Here is a 17,426-nt window from a genome sequence, read left to right as displayed (position 1 = left end):
GTTGCCCCCGTCCTCAGTTCACTGCGATGGTATAAACCCCCCTCCTCCGGCTCACCGCTCCCCACAGCCATGTCATCTTTAATCGCTCCCAGTGGCAGTGGCTGGTGGTGACATAGTAGAGCACAGGGTCAAGACATGTGTTGAGGGTGATGAGCGCCATGGTGATCCGCCGGGCGTTGTAGATGGCTCTGCCAAAGGAGCAGTTTTGGATCATCTCCCAGCGGTAAAGGAGGTGCAGCAAGTACACAATGTGGTTAGGCAGGAAGCAGAGCAGCATGATAACTAGAATGGTGTAGATGACCCTCACAGCTTTTTGGGCTGTTCTAGTTCGGATCAGGGAAATGCGCCTCACGGCCAGCGGGTAACACACTAGGATGATTATGGTGGGCACCAAGGAGCCAAAGACGAGGCCCAGTATGCTGTATGGCCCCAGACGAGTGTCCCATTCTATCTTGGCGAAATTTTCAAAACAACTGAGGTTTTGAGAATTGTCTGAGTTGGTTTTCAGAGGCCCCATGAGTATGAAGACCAGGATGGCAACTCCGACAGCGCACCAGAGCACCACGCTCGCAATCAGAGCGCACCAGGGGCTCCGCATCCTCAGGTAATTGTGCGGGTGCACCGTGGCCATATAGCGGTCCACGCAGATACATGTCATGAAGCAGATACTCATGTAAATGTTGGCGTAGTAGAGAGTCCCTGTGAGGCGGCAGGTGAAGTCCCCGAACTGCCAGTTGTTCCTGTTTATGTGGTAGTGGATCCGAAAGGGAAGAACGCAAAGGATGATGATGTCCGCCACCGCCAGGTTGCTGATGTAGATACTGAAGGCCGTGCGGTGAGTGATCTTAAAGGTGAAGACGAAAAGGGCTGCCAGGTTACCCGGCAAACCCACAAGCAAGGCGAGGATGTAGACGGCCGGGAATAGATGATACTCGTACTCTTGCGTTTGGTTGTTGCAGTCATCGTTTGTCACATTCATCATGGCAGGTTGGTATTTTTCTTGGTCATATCAAAAGAAGCGTAGGATGGTTCTCAAAAATGAAGCATCACAGTTTGTCTCCTGCAACACAAACACACACACATTTCCATTCAGAGTTTTTCCACTTTCAGTTCCACACAACAGCAAACACAAGCTGATCAGAAACATTTAAAGTAGATTCTGCTTTTAACACGTTGTTGTTGCTCCAGAAAACGCTTTCATCTGGTTTATTAAAACAAAGAGTAATTTAGGATTTTATACTTAACTTATTCAAGAAATTAACAAAAGTGAAGCATAACAAGGCAGAAAGTCACCGTCCACAAATTAAACCAATAAAGTAAATCATCTTCAATAATAAACGATGACAAAGTGTTCTTAGATGTTTAATAATTTTTACTTTTCTGCTGTAAAGTTTAAGAGAACAGAGATTTTTTTTACAATCTCGGCAGGTTTTGTGAAACATTTTCTAAAGTCTTTTTTTGATAGATAAATTACTAAAATTATGTATATATGTGGAATATTATCATTAATATATAAAATTGCTCACCAAGTCGTTTATGGACTCCGTTTGATATCCACATGCAGAAAATGCAGACCAAAAACGCGATGAAACCTCCTGTTTGTGCTGCTTCTCTCTGACTACAGAGGGTATGTAACATGCTGGTTTTTGCTCAGACAGTGTAGTTTCCTGTTTCAAAGAGACAGGCACAGGAAACCAAAGCATGACGGTCTACAGTGTACTTTTATCACCCACCCTCGTCAGTGTAAATGTATACAGCTTAACAGCTTGTGGTTATTTTTGATTGTATTTTTAATGTGTTAGCTTAGTACTGCATGTGTAAAACAAGCAGAACATTTTCGCGTCAGTCCAAAAGCATCATTTACATACTATAAAAATATACAAAGTGTTGCAGTGAATGGAAATTTGCTGTTCAGTCTTCCCCCACAATTTGACAACATTTCCATCAGGCTGGATGGAGTTTTTACATTCTTTGAGAGTTGCCATATTGGTGTTGTGGTTTTTCTTTTAATATTGCAAAACACACAAACATCTTTCACTTTCTCTCATATTGTACCTGAAGGCTTGCCATGCAGATAAAAATGTTTTTTAAATTTTACTTATTTGTACAACCTTTGGAATGGACGTTTCTGACAAATCAAACCATTCTACACACATCCATTCTAGCCTGTGTAGTAGTTTCAGTGTTAAATAGGTGAAACTGACTAAATGAAACTGCATCATTATACACCCAGTGACTCATGATGGTAAAGGAAAACGTGATTTAAATCATTCTTGCAAACTGTAAACTGAAAGCTCTCATTAACAAGGTTTGAGTAATCTGCAGTGTGCCCTGTAGTAAGAATGACATCTTTGCATCTTTATGTTGCAAGTTTATCTTGTTTTTCATTTCAGATGATTGCAGACTGTCTGTATCACAACAGGGTGCAAAAAGTGATAGAGCCTGTTGTTTTGGGTTTTTTTAAGGAAGTGAATATATGGTATAAGTGCTGCTATTCATATCATCTCTTTGTGTGAAGCACACATTTTTGTCTGCAGTCACCATAAGTGGGTGAAATATTAAAAACTAACTGTTCACACACTTCAGGGATCCAGCTTTACCCATTACTGGATAATTATATAGTACTTTTGTACTCTAATTGAGAACCCAGTTTTATGCCTAAGCTAATTTTCCAACATTCTGATACCCTCAGTCACACAAATGTATCGGGGGCAACTTGAGGTTCATAATCTTGCCCACTGATACATACTGCAGACTATAATTAGGAAAAATTCAGACTGAAATATAGTTTCTTTTTGTTATTATTAAACTGAAAGAGACAGCCAAGCCACTATACCCACCAAAGAGCACAGATGAAAACCCTAGAAGTTAGTCACAAAATGAAAGCTAGTCAGAAGGTGAAATGGCCCAAAGCTCCTCTTCACTGAGTAGGCATGAACAGACACAAACACAAAGCCAACACACTGTAAAGCAAAAGCTCTCCTTTCCATGACCTTAAGGACTCATAGCCCAATGACTGATTTGAGTCAGTTGTCAAAACACAGTAAAGAGAGTGCAAGGTAGTCCCACGTTTCTGTCTTGAAAAATAATGACTTCCAAAATACAGTTTTATTTTTCTGTCAGTTTAAAACATTGGGAGATGTATCAGAGGCAACTCAGGGTTCAGTATCTTGCCCACTGATGCATACTGCAGACCTCTTTGACTAATGTAGATGGTACTATTCATCATCTCTCCCCTCCATAACTCTGATCTGGTTCAGATCACCATCCCATCTCGGTGTCTCAGATCTTCTTCTTCTCTTTCTCTATCTGTCCCCTCTCCCCGTCTTGCCCGTCTTGCCACCATGGGGAGCAGGGCCTTCAGCTGCTCTGCTCCTTGACTCTGGAATTCCCTACCTCCTGATTTAAGAAATATTACTTCCTTCTCTCTCCTTAAGTCCAGACTCAAAACTCACTTGTTCAAAATAGCTTATCCCACATAACCTCCCCACACTGCTATTTTAAATTTGTTTTATGTCTTATGCTTTTATGATTGTGTAAACTGCTTGTTTTTATGTTGCTTTTATTATTCTGCTGTGTACATTGTCCTTGAGTGTTCTGAAAAGCACTTTCGAATAAAGTGTATTATTATTATTATTATTATTATTATTATTATTGTTGTTGTTGTTGTTGTTGTTGTTGTTTTATTATTATCATTATTATTATTATTATTACTCTTATAGGCGGGATTGAGCATGCTGTATGTTTCTGCAGGGTCAGCTGAATCAGTAGGGATTCAGAATATAACACAATATTTTCTACTAATGTTTCAAACTTCAGAGGGGCATTCACTGATCATTCCGGTTTTTTCAATTACTATTTTTTTTATTTTGTAAAAGTTGGTTTCTAAGATAACTATCTCTTTACTACAGGAAGTGAAAGAGACCAAGCGCGATTAACCGCTCTTATTCTGAAAGAAAAGGACCGGATGTTTTCACGGGTAGCGGGGAACATGAAAATAGTTCAGTAGTAAAGAAGCTACAGATTTAATTTTACGGGCTAAATATAATTGATGTCCTGTCACACAAGTTAAGTAAAGAACGAATCACTTAATAATGAGGCTACACATATTTTGATATATATTTATATTAACGCGGCAGCAGGAAATGATAGTAGCGGCTAATGCTAGCTGACCTGCTGTTGTGGTCGATCAGTGACTCTTTGTAAGAAACCACTGAAATGGAGTTTGGTTATAACTGTTCCGTTTTAACGGTGTGTAAGCAGTAAGGTATTGCGGACATCAGTCATATTGATAGTAAAGGTTTCAACTGATACAAACAGATGGATAGATCCCCTGTGTTGAATACAGCTGGTGCAGAAAGCGAAGATTTGATGTGTGATTCAGTGAAATGCTACATTTGCCTGAATCCCTTTGAGAAGCAGACTGTGGGCTCTCTGGAGAACTGCCAGCACGTCTTTTGCCTTGAATGTATTCTCCAGTGGTCCCAGGTAAACTCCCCTCACCTTTCACAGATACTTTAAAGTCGTAAATGTTGTTTAACATTCTTTAAGAGCCATACCAGCTCATTTGATGGAAAATAGGAAAGTTCGCTTGGGTAAAAGGGTGCATGCACAGCATAAAAACAATATAAACAAAAAGGCTTCTTCTGACACAGACTGAACATAATGTTAATGCGGTTAATCATTTTAACAATTTAAAGGTGAGAATTTTAGATTTGATTTATTTTTTTTATTGATAAAATAATTTTTGCAAATTGTTGTAAATGAAGTTCTATGCTGTTGGCCAAATATAAGTAATGTAATGTGTTGAGAATTGTGTTTTTTCCACTGTTTTCACTTTTTCCAAAGTGATAGTGAGTAGTTACAAACATATGTGAATGAAATTTTAAGACACTGCTGTGTTCACAGATTTCTTTTCTTTCTATTGATTTTCAGACAGCTAACACTTGCCCAGTGGATCGCATCAGTTTTACCTTAATCTACCAGAGACGGAGCCCTGGAGACGACGTTCAAAAAAAGGTTTGATGGAGGTGGCATATGGAAATCCAGCATTATATATGTGAACAGTGGGCTGAGGTATTTGTGCTTCCCCAGATCAAAGTGAGCGTACGAAAAAATGAAGATGGTGGTGATGAAGAGGAGGGGAGCAGTGCTGCGGTTATCTGTGAGGAATGTGGTCGTGGAGACCGGAGGCACCGGCTTCTGGTGTGCATACTCTGTGATTCAGGGTATGATTTCACATGTTTTGATTTGTCGTGATTCCACCCTGTGATGCTTTTTGAATAGCGCCACTCATGTTTTGCATGTGTCCCAGCTGGTGCTCATATGTACAGAACTACATTTTTTTCTTTCCAGTTATCATATGCACTGCTTGAGACCAACGTTAAACACGAGACCTGAAGGTGACTGGGTTTGTCCCGAGTGTGCAGTGACTGCTCATGTTACAGGTAAAAGTGTGTAGTTAAAGGTTCACGGCTAGAATAATGAGCCATTAAAAATGTTATGTTCCTTATATGCACTTACATGACATTTTACTAAGTTTAAACCAATAACTAGGCCTGTGCGATGTGATGAAATATATCGACTAACAATATTAAAACACTTATCTTTTCACTCTGTCGTTTATTTTGTGCTCAAAATAAAACTCAAATGTCAGAGCAGGCTTTTCCCAGCGGCACGCCATTTAATAAAGACTCAGGAAGATAACGAGATAGCGGCCATTACAACATATATTTATAAATGTATGTGTTGCGTTCCCCTAAAAAGGTCCAGGGGATGAAGGAGAGAGGCAGAATGGTTAAATTAAAGAGGTTTTTTAATGCTTCTATTAATAACTGAATTAAAAGAGATGGTCAAGCTGCTATCACCATTTAAAGAAACAAACCAAAACTCAGGTGTTGGTCAGTAAACTGAAAAGTAAGTAAAAAAGGATTAGTCACCAAACACGCACAGCTCACTAGCTGCAACCCAACATGGGTTTCTGACACTAGAGCTCACCTTTCTCTGGCTTTAAGTACTTCTAATTGCTGATGGGAGTCAGCTGTACAAAAAAAGTGGCACCTGAGGCAGGAGAGATGGCGGGACACACCCACACAAGGGCAATCTCTGTTGGAGGCCCTGCTAGGGCCATAAAAATATGGTTTTGTGCATTGGTCATGTCGCACAGCCCTATCAATAGCAAACAAAATCAGCAACAGAAGAGAAGAGCAGCAAAGGTCAGTGTCAGTAATAAGAAATGTTAGTTTTTCCTCTCAAGAGGGCAAAAATGTACATCAGTACATTATGTTTATGATCCTGTTAATATCAATAGCTGTCAGTTTGAAATCAGATCTGGACCGGTACTCTCAGGAAGCACCAGTCACCAGGAGAAAATTACCCAGCTTGCTTGTTGCTGGAGGTTTAAGCTGTTGATAAGTGAAATTAATCCCAAAAATGTATACGGTGCTGCACCAAAAACCCCTTGCAATTGCTTTGGCCATTAGCAGATTGCATACACACAACTGAACTGTGGCTAAACGATGTATCATTCCTGCCAAAAAAAACAGCGACCAGTCATACACAGAAACAGCAGGTAAGACACCTGTTGTAAGTACAATGTAAAGCACCAAAAACTCAGGCATTATCACATGATGGCATTATCACATGGGTGTACTTACTTTATTTAAGTATAAATAAAGTATATAAATACTTTATTTATATAACACTTTTCTTAACAAAGTTAAAGTGTTTCAGCGTTCAGTGTTTCCTTTTTTTTAAAAGCACATTTATTTCTGTGAACTTGTTGCTGTACAGAAAGCTCCCTGACAGAGGAGGAGATCAGTGATGGAGAACTTACAGATCTCCTGGCTGAAGTGGAAGAAATTCCCTCTACCAGCAGTCGTCTTCGGCCCTCCTCCACAAATCGGCCCAGCAGCTCCACCGAACGGCGATGCAGCGCAAGAATCCAGAACAGAGGCGGCAGCAGGCCAAGCTATGGACCACAAACCTCCTGGGTGGGTTCAGTATTACGCAGACTGCTTCTATTCAAAGAACTGTTGTTGTTATTGATGAATTGGGAAAAACACAATTTTTCTTTGAGGTCAAACGTTTCTCACAATTTTTCATTTTTTGCTGCAGCACTCTCTTTGCAGCCAGTTTTACCCAGCAACCTCCAGCAACCATTCACCAGCTAATCAGGGAATGCATATTTTCCCTGGCAACAGGAGGAACCGGTTGCCAAGGGTCACCAACTGGTTCCTAGACCTGTGTGATTGAGGCTTAATGCAAATTACAAGCTAAATTGTAAATATCGTGTATTGCAAAGATAAGAATCCTTTTTCTAAAAAAGTAAAGACATAGGCATCTTTTAAAGTGAGCTGAATATATTTCGTTTCCATTGTCCACTAGAGTTTGGCTTCCAGCACAAAGGAAGCACATTTTCTGTCACTATTACAGTGAAGAGAACGACATTCATCCTATAAACACTGAGGAAAAGATTCAGATAATTGAAGTCTTCATTAGGACTATTGTCTCACAAACAGTTCATCACAATTATTTAATAACAGTGCACTTTAAATAAGGACATATCTGAAGCATGTGACCCTTAAAACAGGATGTACTGATGCACACAAATCTAGCACCTAGACCCTGTTTAATGTGATGTTTTAGTTTTTCTTTGTGTGTTTGTGGATGGTTTGTTGTAAAGTTGAAGGACTCCAAAATAAAAGTAAGAGCAAAGGACACTTACTTAACTTAAGTTACCAGGTGTTAGACACTCAGGAAGAGAAGACCTCGATCGTGGTTTCTCTGATGTTAACAATCGTGCAGTGCATACTTGTTACTGTATGAGCAGCGCAGCGGTGTTTAACCACACTTTCTACTCTGCTCACTGTTTTTTTTCCTGAAGATATGCCACTAATGTTGGTGCATGAAGATGTTTCCACCTGTCAAGCATCTGCACACACGTCTATAGTAGGCCTGTTGGTGAAGAACAGGGCAGCTGCTGCTGGTCCTATCTAAACAAAAAAAAAAGTTTAGAGTAAGAAACTGTCATTCTTTTCCTTATTTTGTTCCTTTAAAAAACATTTTTAAATATAGATATTGTTGGAATACTGGATACTCATTTACAATAGTATGTACGAATATGCCTTATATCCCAAAAGTTCAAGCTTCAGAGTCCTGCAAATTGCTTTTTCTGCAATGCAAAAAAACCAAAAAACCAAAACAAATTAAGAAACCGAACAACAGGTCGTCATTTGAAGCACGAGTCAATGCAAGATTATGCATTCTAAAAGGAGAAGGGGGAAAACTTCTGCATATTTAAATGGAAAGATGTGCTTTTGTGGAGATGTATAGAATATGTTAACTGTTTCAGGGTATGGAGATGCAGATTCAGAATTTGTACTGACAATTTGTTTTGAAAAAACAAAACGAAATTACTTTGGCAGCCCCTGACTTGCAAAAGAAAATAAAAAAATGTGCAAGAGTTTAGCAGTGCAGTTCACAACTGTACGTGCAGTTTAATGTTTTCCTTTGTTTTTGCTTGCTGCCAGCTTAGAGTAGAAAGGCGCTGTATAAGCCATTTACCATTTACGTCTTTCTCACATCATTGTTTCACAGTTTGCAGTGTAGTTGTTCAGTGATGTGATGCTATGGTACAGTTTCCTTGTAGGTTTAGTAGACCCAGAAGTATATGCATCAGTGGATATCTGTGTGATGAATTGCAACTCTTTTGGGCTGAGGCCTTGAACCTTTTTATAGAAATAATCACAAATTTGCACGTATCTATAAAAGTCCTGCTTGCCTTACCCTCTGACTGGAAACCTTTGATCACATCCTCCCATGCACCTGCTGATGTTCTTGCTGCCCTCCTTGGTAATTCCCAGCCTCATGTTATATGCTACAGTACTTCTAAATACTGCCAATTAATTTTTATTGCTGATGCACTTACTCAGTTTTAGAAAAACTGAGACCTGGTATTGGTGTAGGATTTAGTCTCTGCAATATCAACAAGCAAAAAGTAATATAAAAAAACCAAGAAAAAAGTAGATGTAGTCATTGCAGCGACATAATTCAGTATGAATTCAACAAATAAAGGCTGAAAACAGGATTCCAGCAATCAGACATGGAGAACAAGCTCATTGTCGTCGTCTGTGGGCAGGCTGAGGACTATGATTCAACTTTGAATGGGCTTAGAGGAGAGTAAATATGTCAGCTATCGGGTGCACTTTTCCTCCTCTCACTAACTTTTGCGTGACACTATTTGTGGGTTTTCCCAAAAGTAACTAGTAAGTAGGTTCCCCAAGTCAAGCTAGTTAAGTCAGCTGAGCCCCAGAAGCTCTGGCTTCAGGCTGCTCTACATGTTCTGAAAAAGCCCCTGTCACCCTGCTGTCAAAACCTTCTGTTGACAGCCAATCACAAGAAATCTGGCTTAAAGAGAGGTTGGCCTTAAAGGGGGAGGAGCTGAAACCGCTTTTTTAGACAAAGGATGAACTGAAGCTCAGGACATCATAAATAAGTTTGTGCACTGTGATCCTTGAACTCAAGTAGAGGAAAAACATGTGGAGCTGAAATTGAGCTTAAATGTTTCCATATCTTTTTTGTCACATATCTTAAAACCATAAAACAAACTGAAAACAATACAAAATACCAAAGATTATTCTGCTTGGGTAACTCGATCGCCCTCGGCAGCGAGTCCACGATTCGACTCCCAGCTGGCCTGACTGTTTACTGCGTGGGATTGCCTCCATTTTTTCTCTACATTTTTATTTTGTCTCTTCTTCTCAGCTGCGCCGCTTTGGCATCTTCACAGCAGATCATCTGCATGTCTGCTGTCACTACATCCATGAAGCTTCTTCGTGATCTTCCCCTTCATCTCTTTCCTGGCTGCTCCATAGTCAACATCCTTTGTCCAGTATATCCACTATCCCTCTTTTGCACATTTTCATATGCAAAAATAAAAATAAAATATTAAAAAGAATTAATGTGCTATAAAACATTTCATGGTGCATGACTTCAATTAAGACATTGTTTTAAACATTCATGCATCAGAGAGGAGGATGTCAGACTGTGCTGTTTTTTTCAAAGATGGATTTGGCAAAAAAAAAAAAAATGCATTCATGTAATTATAAGTTCCACATCATAAATTAATCTTCCCATGAAGCTGTTCTTGAACTCTGTAAATGTTTCTTATTTTTCAGCATGTACCAAAATATCTGCTGAGGGCATCAAAGCCTCCAGTCCCAACTGATAAAGCTCATAATCAGAGTGAAAGCAGCCATACTTCAGTCAGTAAGTAAACAACTGTCAGTGCTGTGGTGCTGTGATGCTGAGATGCTGAGATGCGAAGACTCACATTTTCACATTTGCTTGTATAACGCATGTGAATGTATGTTTCAGAGATAAAGAGAAGAAAGAAGGGGAGGAGGAAACGTGCAGCCTAAACTCTGCATTGCTGACAAGTGAAAGAAGAAAAGTCGCTCCGTCTCACCTGATCAGAATCAGCTTTTAGTACAGTAATGAGGTCGTGTAAAATTCATACTATGAATACTGTATTTGTGACCCCTCGTAATTTTCCAAGTACAAGAAATAACCACATGAATGCTTCAAGACCATATCCGCTTTATACCCTCTCTAAGTGTCACAATTTAATGTTCAAATCTGTATAATTTATCTCTAGCTCTACGACAAACTCTGAGTAGCTGGATCATGGGATATGTCATAGTTTAAATAGCAAAACTGCACCAGTCTATGATCTAGAGCAGGGGTGGGCAATTCATTTTCCCAAATTGCCACGTAGAAAACTCGGATTTTTGTGGAGGGTTGCACCAATGAGCTGAAATCAATTCTGCTCAATATTAATTTCATCTTTTTATAAACTGCTACAAGTAAAGAGTAGATGTTACAGTTAGGTCCTAATTGTGCTCCCTTGAAGAAATGAATTGATACCTCACATGTGAAGAAACAAAAACAAGCACTAGAATCCTGTTTGAAGCTATTATCTTCTTCAGTCATGGGTTACCACAAATGCAGCTTAACGCTGTGAAATGAAGAAAGAGCCTCAGTCGTAACATTACATCGATCAGACAGCTTTAGGTCCTGAAGACGTTTCTCAAAATCTAGAAGAGTCTGGATCCAGAGTGTGGATATCGCCATTAAAGACCCAGGTGCTACAAGTGACCACAAGGTGGCAGCATTGTATTTGCTGAGATACAGTTCAAGCGCAAGAGGCTACAGTTTTGGTACAGCCCAGGCGGTTCAACTTTCAGGGAAGCTGTTTTCTATACAGTTTTTTAAAACCACCAAACTTTCAATAAATGTTTTTCATTATCTGTTGTTTTTTGGTTTTGTTTTTCAACATTATTGAAAACGTATTTTTCCATTTGGAAATTTACCAAATCTCCAAAAAGTTGATTCTGTTCATCTGGACGTCGCGTTTTGTGGGAGAAACGTTTCGTCACTCATCCAAGTGACTTCTTCAGTCTCAGCTGACTGCAGGTTTCCCCAATCTTATAAACAGTACATTTGCATAATGACTGAAACCAGCCCACTGAAGGAGCAATGGGCTGGGGGGTCAGTTCCTTAATCTTAATTATGCAAATTCTCACTGGTTATAAGATTTGGCGAAACCTGCAGTCAGCTGAGACTGAAGAAGTCACTTGGATGAGTGACGAAACGTTTCTCCCACAAAACGCTACGTCCAGATGAACAGAATCAACTTTTTGGAGATTTACTTTCCTGGATGATTGAGCATGCATCAAGATGATACAATTACCATATAACATTGAGCAATGACAAAAATCTAACTCTCTGTTGGAGAAATATTATGTTAATGTTTTTTAGATTGTTCTAAATTATGAGTGGGGCAAATAATATTTGCTTATAGCTCTTGTGTGGTAGACAACGATGCCCCAAGTTTGTGACCCCAGCAAACCACAGTAGCCATTATCCACAAATGGAGAAAACTTGGAGCGGCAGTGAACCTTCTCATGAGCGGCCGACCTTCCAAAATTACTTGTCCATGAGGTCATAAAAGAAACCGGAACAACAACTAAAGAACTGCAGACCTCGCTCACCTCATTTAAGGTCAAAGTTCATTATTCAACAATAAGAAAGCTGCTGAACAAAAATGGCATCCATAGGAGAGTAGTGAAAATTACTGCTGATCAAAAAGAGCATAAAGGCTCATCGTATGCCAAAAAACATCCTGATGATTCCCAAGACATAGGAAAATATTCTGTGGACTGAAAAGTTAACACTAACACATGATTTAATAAAAATGTCATAGCAACAGTCAAACATGTGTAGTGTGATGGTCTGGGGTTGCTTCATGGCTTCAGGACGGCAGTTCTTGTTACAAGAGTGGCGACAAATTATTAGATTTAGGAGAAAATTACTTTTTTAGATACAGCCAGGTAGCTTTTGTTTGATGATCTGCACATGGAAGTGTGACAAATGTGTGAAAAAAATCCCCTAAGAAATCAGGAAGAGGGCAAATATTTTACAGGGCACTTCATAACCACAGAAAAACTGTGCAAACCTTTTGAGGTAAAGTTTACAAAAAAATTCAACAGATATCAGCTCTTTGCCTCTGTGTCTTCTCTAAAGACATAATCAGTCCGAGTTAAATACCAGACAGAGCTGTAACTCTACAAACACACCCATGGATTAATATGTAACCCACAGTTATGCTAAAAATAAAATATTTCCTCACTTTTCTTTCACCAGCTTTTAAGCTCAAAGGAAACCAGTTTTACAGCAGCAGTGAGGCAACAATGCCCCCTTGTGGTTATGAAGTTACATGACATCCCAAGATTTTTACAATTCACTGAGAGGGTAACCTTTATGTAGTGGTCCTGACAGTTCACTTAATCATGGTGCTGAAGGAGAAATCATGGGATATTAAAGGTCAGTGGGATTCTTCTGGTCACTGTGAATCTCTAATTAAATAAATAAATTAGTCCCCAATGGTCGAGCTTGACTCACGATGTCAAGCAAAAGCCAATGGTTTAATGATTTAAGACAAAATATTATGCTTTTCCTTATTTCCTGTCATATATTGTTTATTGCAAATACGAGGTCAGTGGGTGTACAAGTAATCTCCATGACTCCTTCAGTGGTGGTGTCTGCAGGTTTCATGTGTCTGACGCAACAACTCTGTGAACTGAAAAACTTTGAAGCCAGTCTCTGGGAGTCTAAAATATCTGAAATTCACATCAAAGTGTCAATCTGGGAGCAGACATAGCAGCTCAGTGTTTGAACTGTTATGTCTTATGATAGATGTATGTGAGTTTGCACTTATGAATGCCATTAGTCCTTTTTTTCTTTTAAACCTACTCTTAGATTTGCGGGACGTCACTAAGAGTGGATCCCATTTAAGGCACGCAGCTCTCACTGTGAAAAAAGAGGCTCCACCCACTTTCTGTACCAACCTTCTGTTTGCAAGGAACAGCCAATCAGAGGAAAGCTGGCTTCGATTGATTACCTGAAACCACTTGTCTTAGACCTGAACTCACGGGCTGTTTTAAAGCTAATGTATGTAAATTTAAATCATTCAACACGTCCGAGGTTTAGTTTTTTTTTCTTAATTGACCTGGAAAAAAAAAAACAATTTTAATTTCATTTTATATTTGCTATTCTGTTTTCACTACATTTAGTAAGCTATTACATAAATTGTGCTTTTTTTTTCTTTCTTGCATTTATTATTACTCAAAGTTTGTATTTAAATTCATATTATGGTTCATTTTTAACTACTGTGACAAAGGAATTACCTGACTTTTGGATAAATAAAGTGCATCTTGTCTGCTCTTAAGAGCACCTCATGGGCACATGAGTCAGGTGGACCTCAGCCAGCAGAGGTGTTGGAGAGTCAGAGGCTCAGACTTCAATAGCAAGAATTTCCTCTGATCATGTCTCATCCCGCCTCCCTCAGTAGCGCCAAGCCATCACCTAGCAACACCAGCCTCCCTGTCTCCTCAAAATCTTGCAGACACACTCACACCCATGTGGTCATTTGATATTAAATCCATCCTTTGATGTCCTCAGAGCAGAATACGTGAAAACAGTCACAGAGATGGAAGAAAAAAATTAAATCATTCCACTAACATAACCTGCTTAGCCATCCCTTTACTTCATTCCACTGTGACGATATCAGAGTGAAGTTATTAGAGCTCATGTATCCGTGTTCGTTTGATCCGTGTGTGTGTGAGTGTGTGTGTTCAAAGGCCGGGGACTTATATGAGCCTGCAGCATTTCTTGCCCTACTTTCCCCCCCAAAACAACGAGCAGGGAAAAACAAAAACATTGTTCAGGCGTGTTTGCTGAGCAGAACTGATGAAATGGGCAAAATATACTGACCGAGATGTCATGAGGTGTGTTAGACAAAATGTACACAGAAAAGCACTCATTTTGTTTGTTTGTATAACCTTACTTAGATAAGCACCTTTGGCTCGTTGGGGAGCAGCTACATGCATTATTCATGAAACAGTTTTCTTAAAAGGTAACAAAATCCAACTAGCAGCGCCTCTAAAGCTCTCATAACATCAAATCCATATTCATACATTTTATTCTAAATATCTAGGCTAAGACATCCTTGGAGATGTAGTATTTCTTCATTATCTTCTGAGTCTACCCTCAGGTATCTGACCATTTGGAAGGATCAAGTTCCAATGGAAAGCAACCAAGAGGCATGAACTGACAGTGTTCAGCAAAAAGGAGAAATAACTCTGCTCGTCATAGAGTCTCTTAGGGCCACCCTGAAGAGGAAGCTTATTTTGGCGCTTGGTGTCTGCATTCTTTCTCCCAAAGCTCGTGACTATATGAGTGTTGGAACAAGGACGGCAGCTGGAAAGCTTTGCCTTCCGCTTTACTGCTGACGCTGCACTTATCCACACATCAATGTCACTTTACTTGTGAACAAGACCCGGAGATATTTGACCTCCTTTATTTTGCACAGCAACTCAATTCAGACCATGGAAATGTAGTTAGAGACTTGGAGAACCTTCTATTTGACTGCCTTGAGGGACCACCATGGTTGTGTGTTTGTCTTACACAGAGCTTTGCAGGAGCAAAGATGGGGTCAAAACGTGGCAGCGGCAGCTGACTGTGGCACTTAGAGGACAGCCCTCAATCATTTTTGGTGCATGCTGTGGTTTGAGGATGATGCCAAGACCTGCATTGGCTGTTTGCAGTGATACCACAAACTCCCGCAGCAGCTGTCTCTGTTTTGGGGAGATGTCATGACCAGCTAGTGCTGTTTGGGGCGATGCCATGATCTGTTGCTGCAGCTGCCTCTGTCCAGAATTGATGCCCAACCTGCCACAGCTATTTGGTGATAATACTACAACCTACTGGTGTTTGGAGGTGATGCAATGACCCACCACAGTAGCTGTCTCTGTTAGAGGGAAATGCCACAATCTCTTGCAGCAGTGGCCTCTGTCTGGAGATGATGCCCAAACTGACACAGCACTTTGTCTTGAGATGATGCCACTACCTACCGTAGGTATTTGGTGATAAATCCACAAACTTATGCAGCTGGTTGGAAGTGATGTCATGACCTACAAATGCAGTTTCCGCTTTTTGAGGTCTGGAGGAGATGTCACAACCCACTACAGCTCTTGCGAGATGAGGCACTGACCACCTGAGCAGAGGTATGGTGCTATTTAATTATGTTTTGTAGACCATTGTGTACATGTTGCAGCTGTGTGCTGTGATAAGCCAGCATGTCTTTAGTCCTGTCATCCTTTTCTCACCCCAACAGGTCGTGGCAGATGGCCCCACCCCTCCCTGAGCCTGGTTCTGCTGGAGGTTTCTTCCTGTTAAAAGGGAGTTTTTACTTCCCACTGTCGCCAAAGTGCTTGCTCATAGGGGGTCATATGATTTTTAGGTTGTTCCCTGTATGTATTACTGTAGGGTCAACCTTGTAGGGTTCTAAATCTTCTTTATAGATTAAGAACTTCTTTATTCCTGGAAATGTGTGAAGTTTTAAATAGATTTTAAGGATTTATTGTTCCTCATTTTAGTTTGCATGAGAGTGTACCTATAAAGCAATTTGGTCTAACGTCTGTTGTTTTAAAATTTGCTACTTAAAACAGAACCTGAAACTTGAAACCTACTGTTGAAATCACTGAAAACTGTCCACTTCATCCATTATCTGAGCTTCATGCTGCTTCATCCCCTTCCCAAGTAAAACATGTGGAACCACATCAAAGCAAGTCTTTAAAAGTGTCTTTTAAGAGGTGATTTAAAGGAGTTTATTTAATTTCCAAGCCTAATCTCCTCGGGCAGTTTGTTTAAAAGTGAAGGGTCTCTGATAGCAAAAACATGGTCTTGACTTTTGCCAGAAGGGCCTAAATGTGACACTGTCTCCAAAAATCAGTTTGCAGCTGAGCTGCTGCTTTCTGAACCAGATGGAGGAGAGAGAGATTTTTCATTCATGCCAAAGACGAGGGAGCTGCTATAATTAGGTCTTGAGAAAATAAATGTTGGAATGACTTTCTCTAGTTTTGAGTTTGAAAACATTGGTTTTATTAATGTATTTATTGTGGTTCAAAGTTAACCAAATTGAACTCCTGTGTTTTTGGCAATGAGCTTTGCATTAGTAGACAAGGGGCCAAGAGAACTCTCAGTGATATTAATACGGTTTGTGGGATTGAACAATAGGATTTCTGATTTTATGCTGATAAGTTGAAGAAAGTTTAGTGGCATACAGCAATTCAAAATCAAAAGGACACTTTAAAACAGCGGCTAGGCTTTGAGGCTTTTAATAACATAATTTCTGTAATACTGCCTCTGTAGAGCACCACAGTGGATCTCAGCAATCAAGACTTTTAGCTTTAATTCAATGATTCTACACAAGTCTAGCACAAGAAAAAATGTTCACCTCTGGATTTAAAATAAGACTGTTGATTCTATGATCAGATGACCAAGTTGCCTCTCAGCTGGCTTTGGGGTGAAGTAAGGTGTAGGGACAGATTGTTGGCCCATCATAGGACCAACGTAGAGAGACATAACTGTGCATGTGCACATCTTATTAACATGATTTGCATGTCTTCGTATTGTGGTAGGAAACAGGAAGACCTGAAGAGGAACCATATGGGCACAGGGAAAACATGAAATGGCTACCTAGTGACCCAAGCTCTAGTGCAATAATTATTTTTTCTAAAGAGGTCAGCTTTTCTGCTGAGATGACGTATATGACAGTGTTTGACCCGTGTGACTCTGGATGACCCAGTCCCTGATGGCCTCATACTTTGTGGTGATGATGTGGATTGCTCGGAATACCTGACTTAAGTCCAGCTGACTCAGTGAAACAGACTTCCTGAAGAGTATTTTCCTTTGTTTAAAGTTCCATCCCTGACCCAACACTCACCTTCTCCTCTTGTAATGATATCCTGTCGCTCTCTCCCTCACGGGGAATCACTGACAGGAACAACAGACTGCAGTAGATG

The 17,426-nt window shown here is 40.0% G+C and overlaps 2 protein-coding genes across 3 annotated transcripts; one reads left to right on the top strand and one right to left on the bottom strand.

Moving 5' to 3' along the window:
* Positions 1-13: 13 nt before the first annotated feature.
* LOC146611302 (lysophosphatidic acid receptor 6) lies at positions 14-982 on the bottom strand. The gene has a single exon (XM_085345627.1). The coding sequence runs from the start codon at positions 980-982 to the stop codon at positions 14-16; it is 969 nt and encodes a 322-aa protein (XP_085201753.1).
* A 3,166-nt stretch (positions 983-4,148) lies between these two features.
* LOC146611301 (PHD and RING finger domain-containing protein 1-like) lies at positions 4,149-10,612 on the top strand. Of its 2 annotated transcripts, XM_085345195.1 has the most exons (7): positions 4,149-4,488; positions 4,936-5,019; positions 5,095-5,228; positions 5,356-5,447; positions 6,793-6,992; positions 10,179-10,269; positions 10,378-10,612. In XM_085345195.1, exons 1-7 carry the CDS (start codon positions 4,321-4,323, stop codon positions 10,419-10,421), a joined length of 813 nt encoding a protein of 270 aa, XP_085201321.1. In that variant the 5' UTR covers positions 4,149-4,320; the 3' UTR covers positions 10,422-10,612. The 2 variants fall into 2 exon arrangements, with proteins under 2 accessions (XP_085201321.1, XP_085201322.1); XM_085345196.1 differs by lacking the exons at positions 10,179-10,269; positions 10,378-10,612 and adding an exon at positions 7,117-7,254.
* The last annotated feature ends 6,814 nt before the right edge of the window (positions 10,613-17,426 follow it).

This window comes from Diplotaxodon limnothrissa, linkage group LG20 (assembly GCF_057381915.1).
Source record: "Diplotaxodon limnothrissa isolate DT_005_m linkage group LG20, D_limnothrissa_male_GT1.1, whole genome shotgun sequence".
In the NCBI taxonomy this organism is placed as follows: domain Eukaryota; kingdom Metazoa; phylum Chordata; class Actinopteri; order Cichliformes; family Cichlidae; genus Diplotaxodon; species Diplotaxodon limnothrissa.
This window is presented reverse-complemented; position numbering and strand designations above follow the sequence as displayed.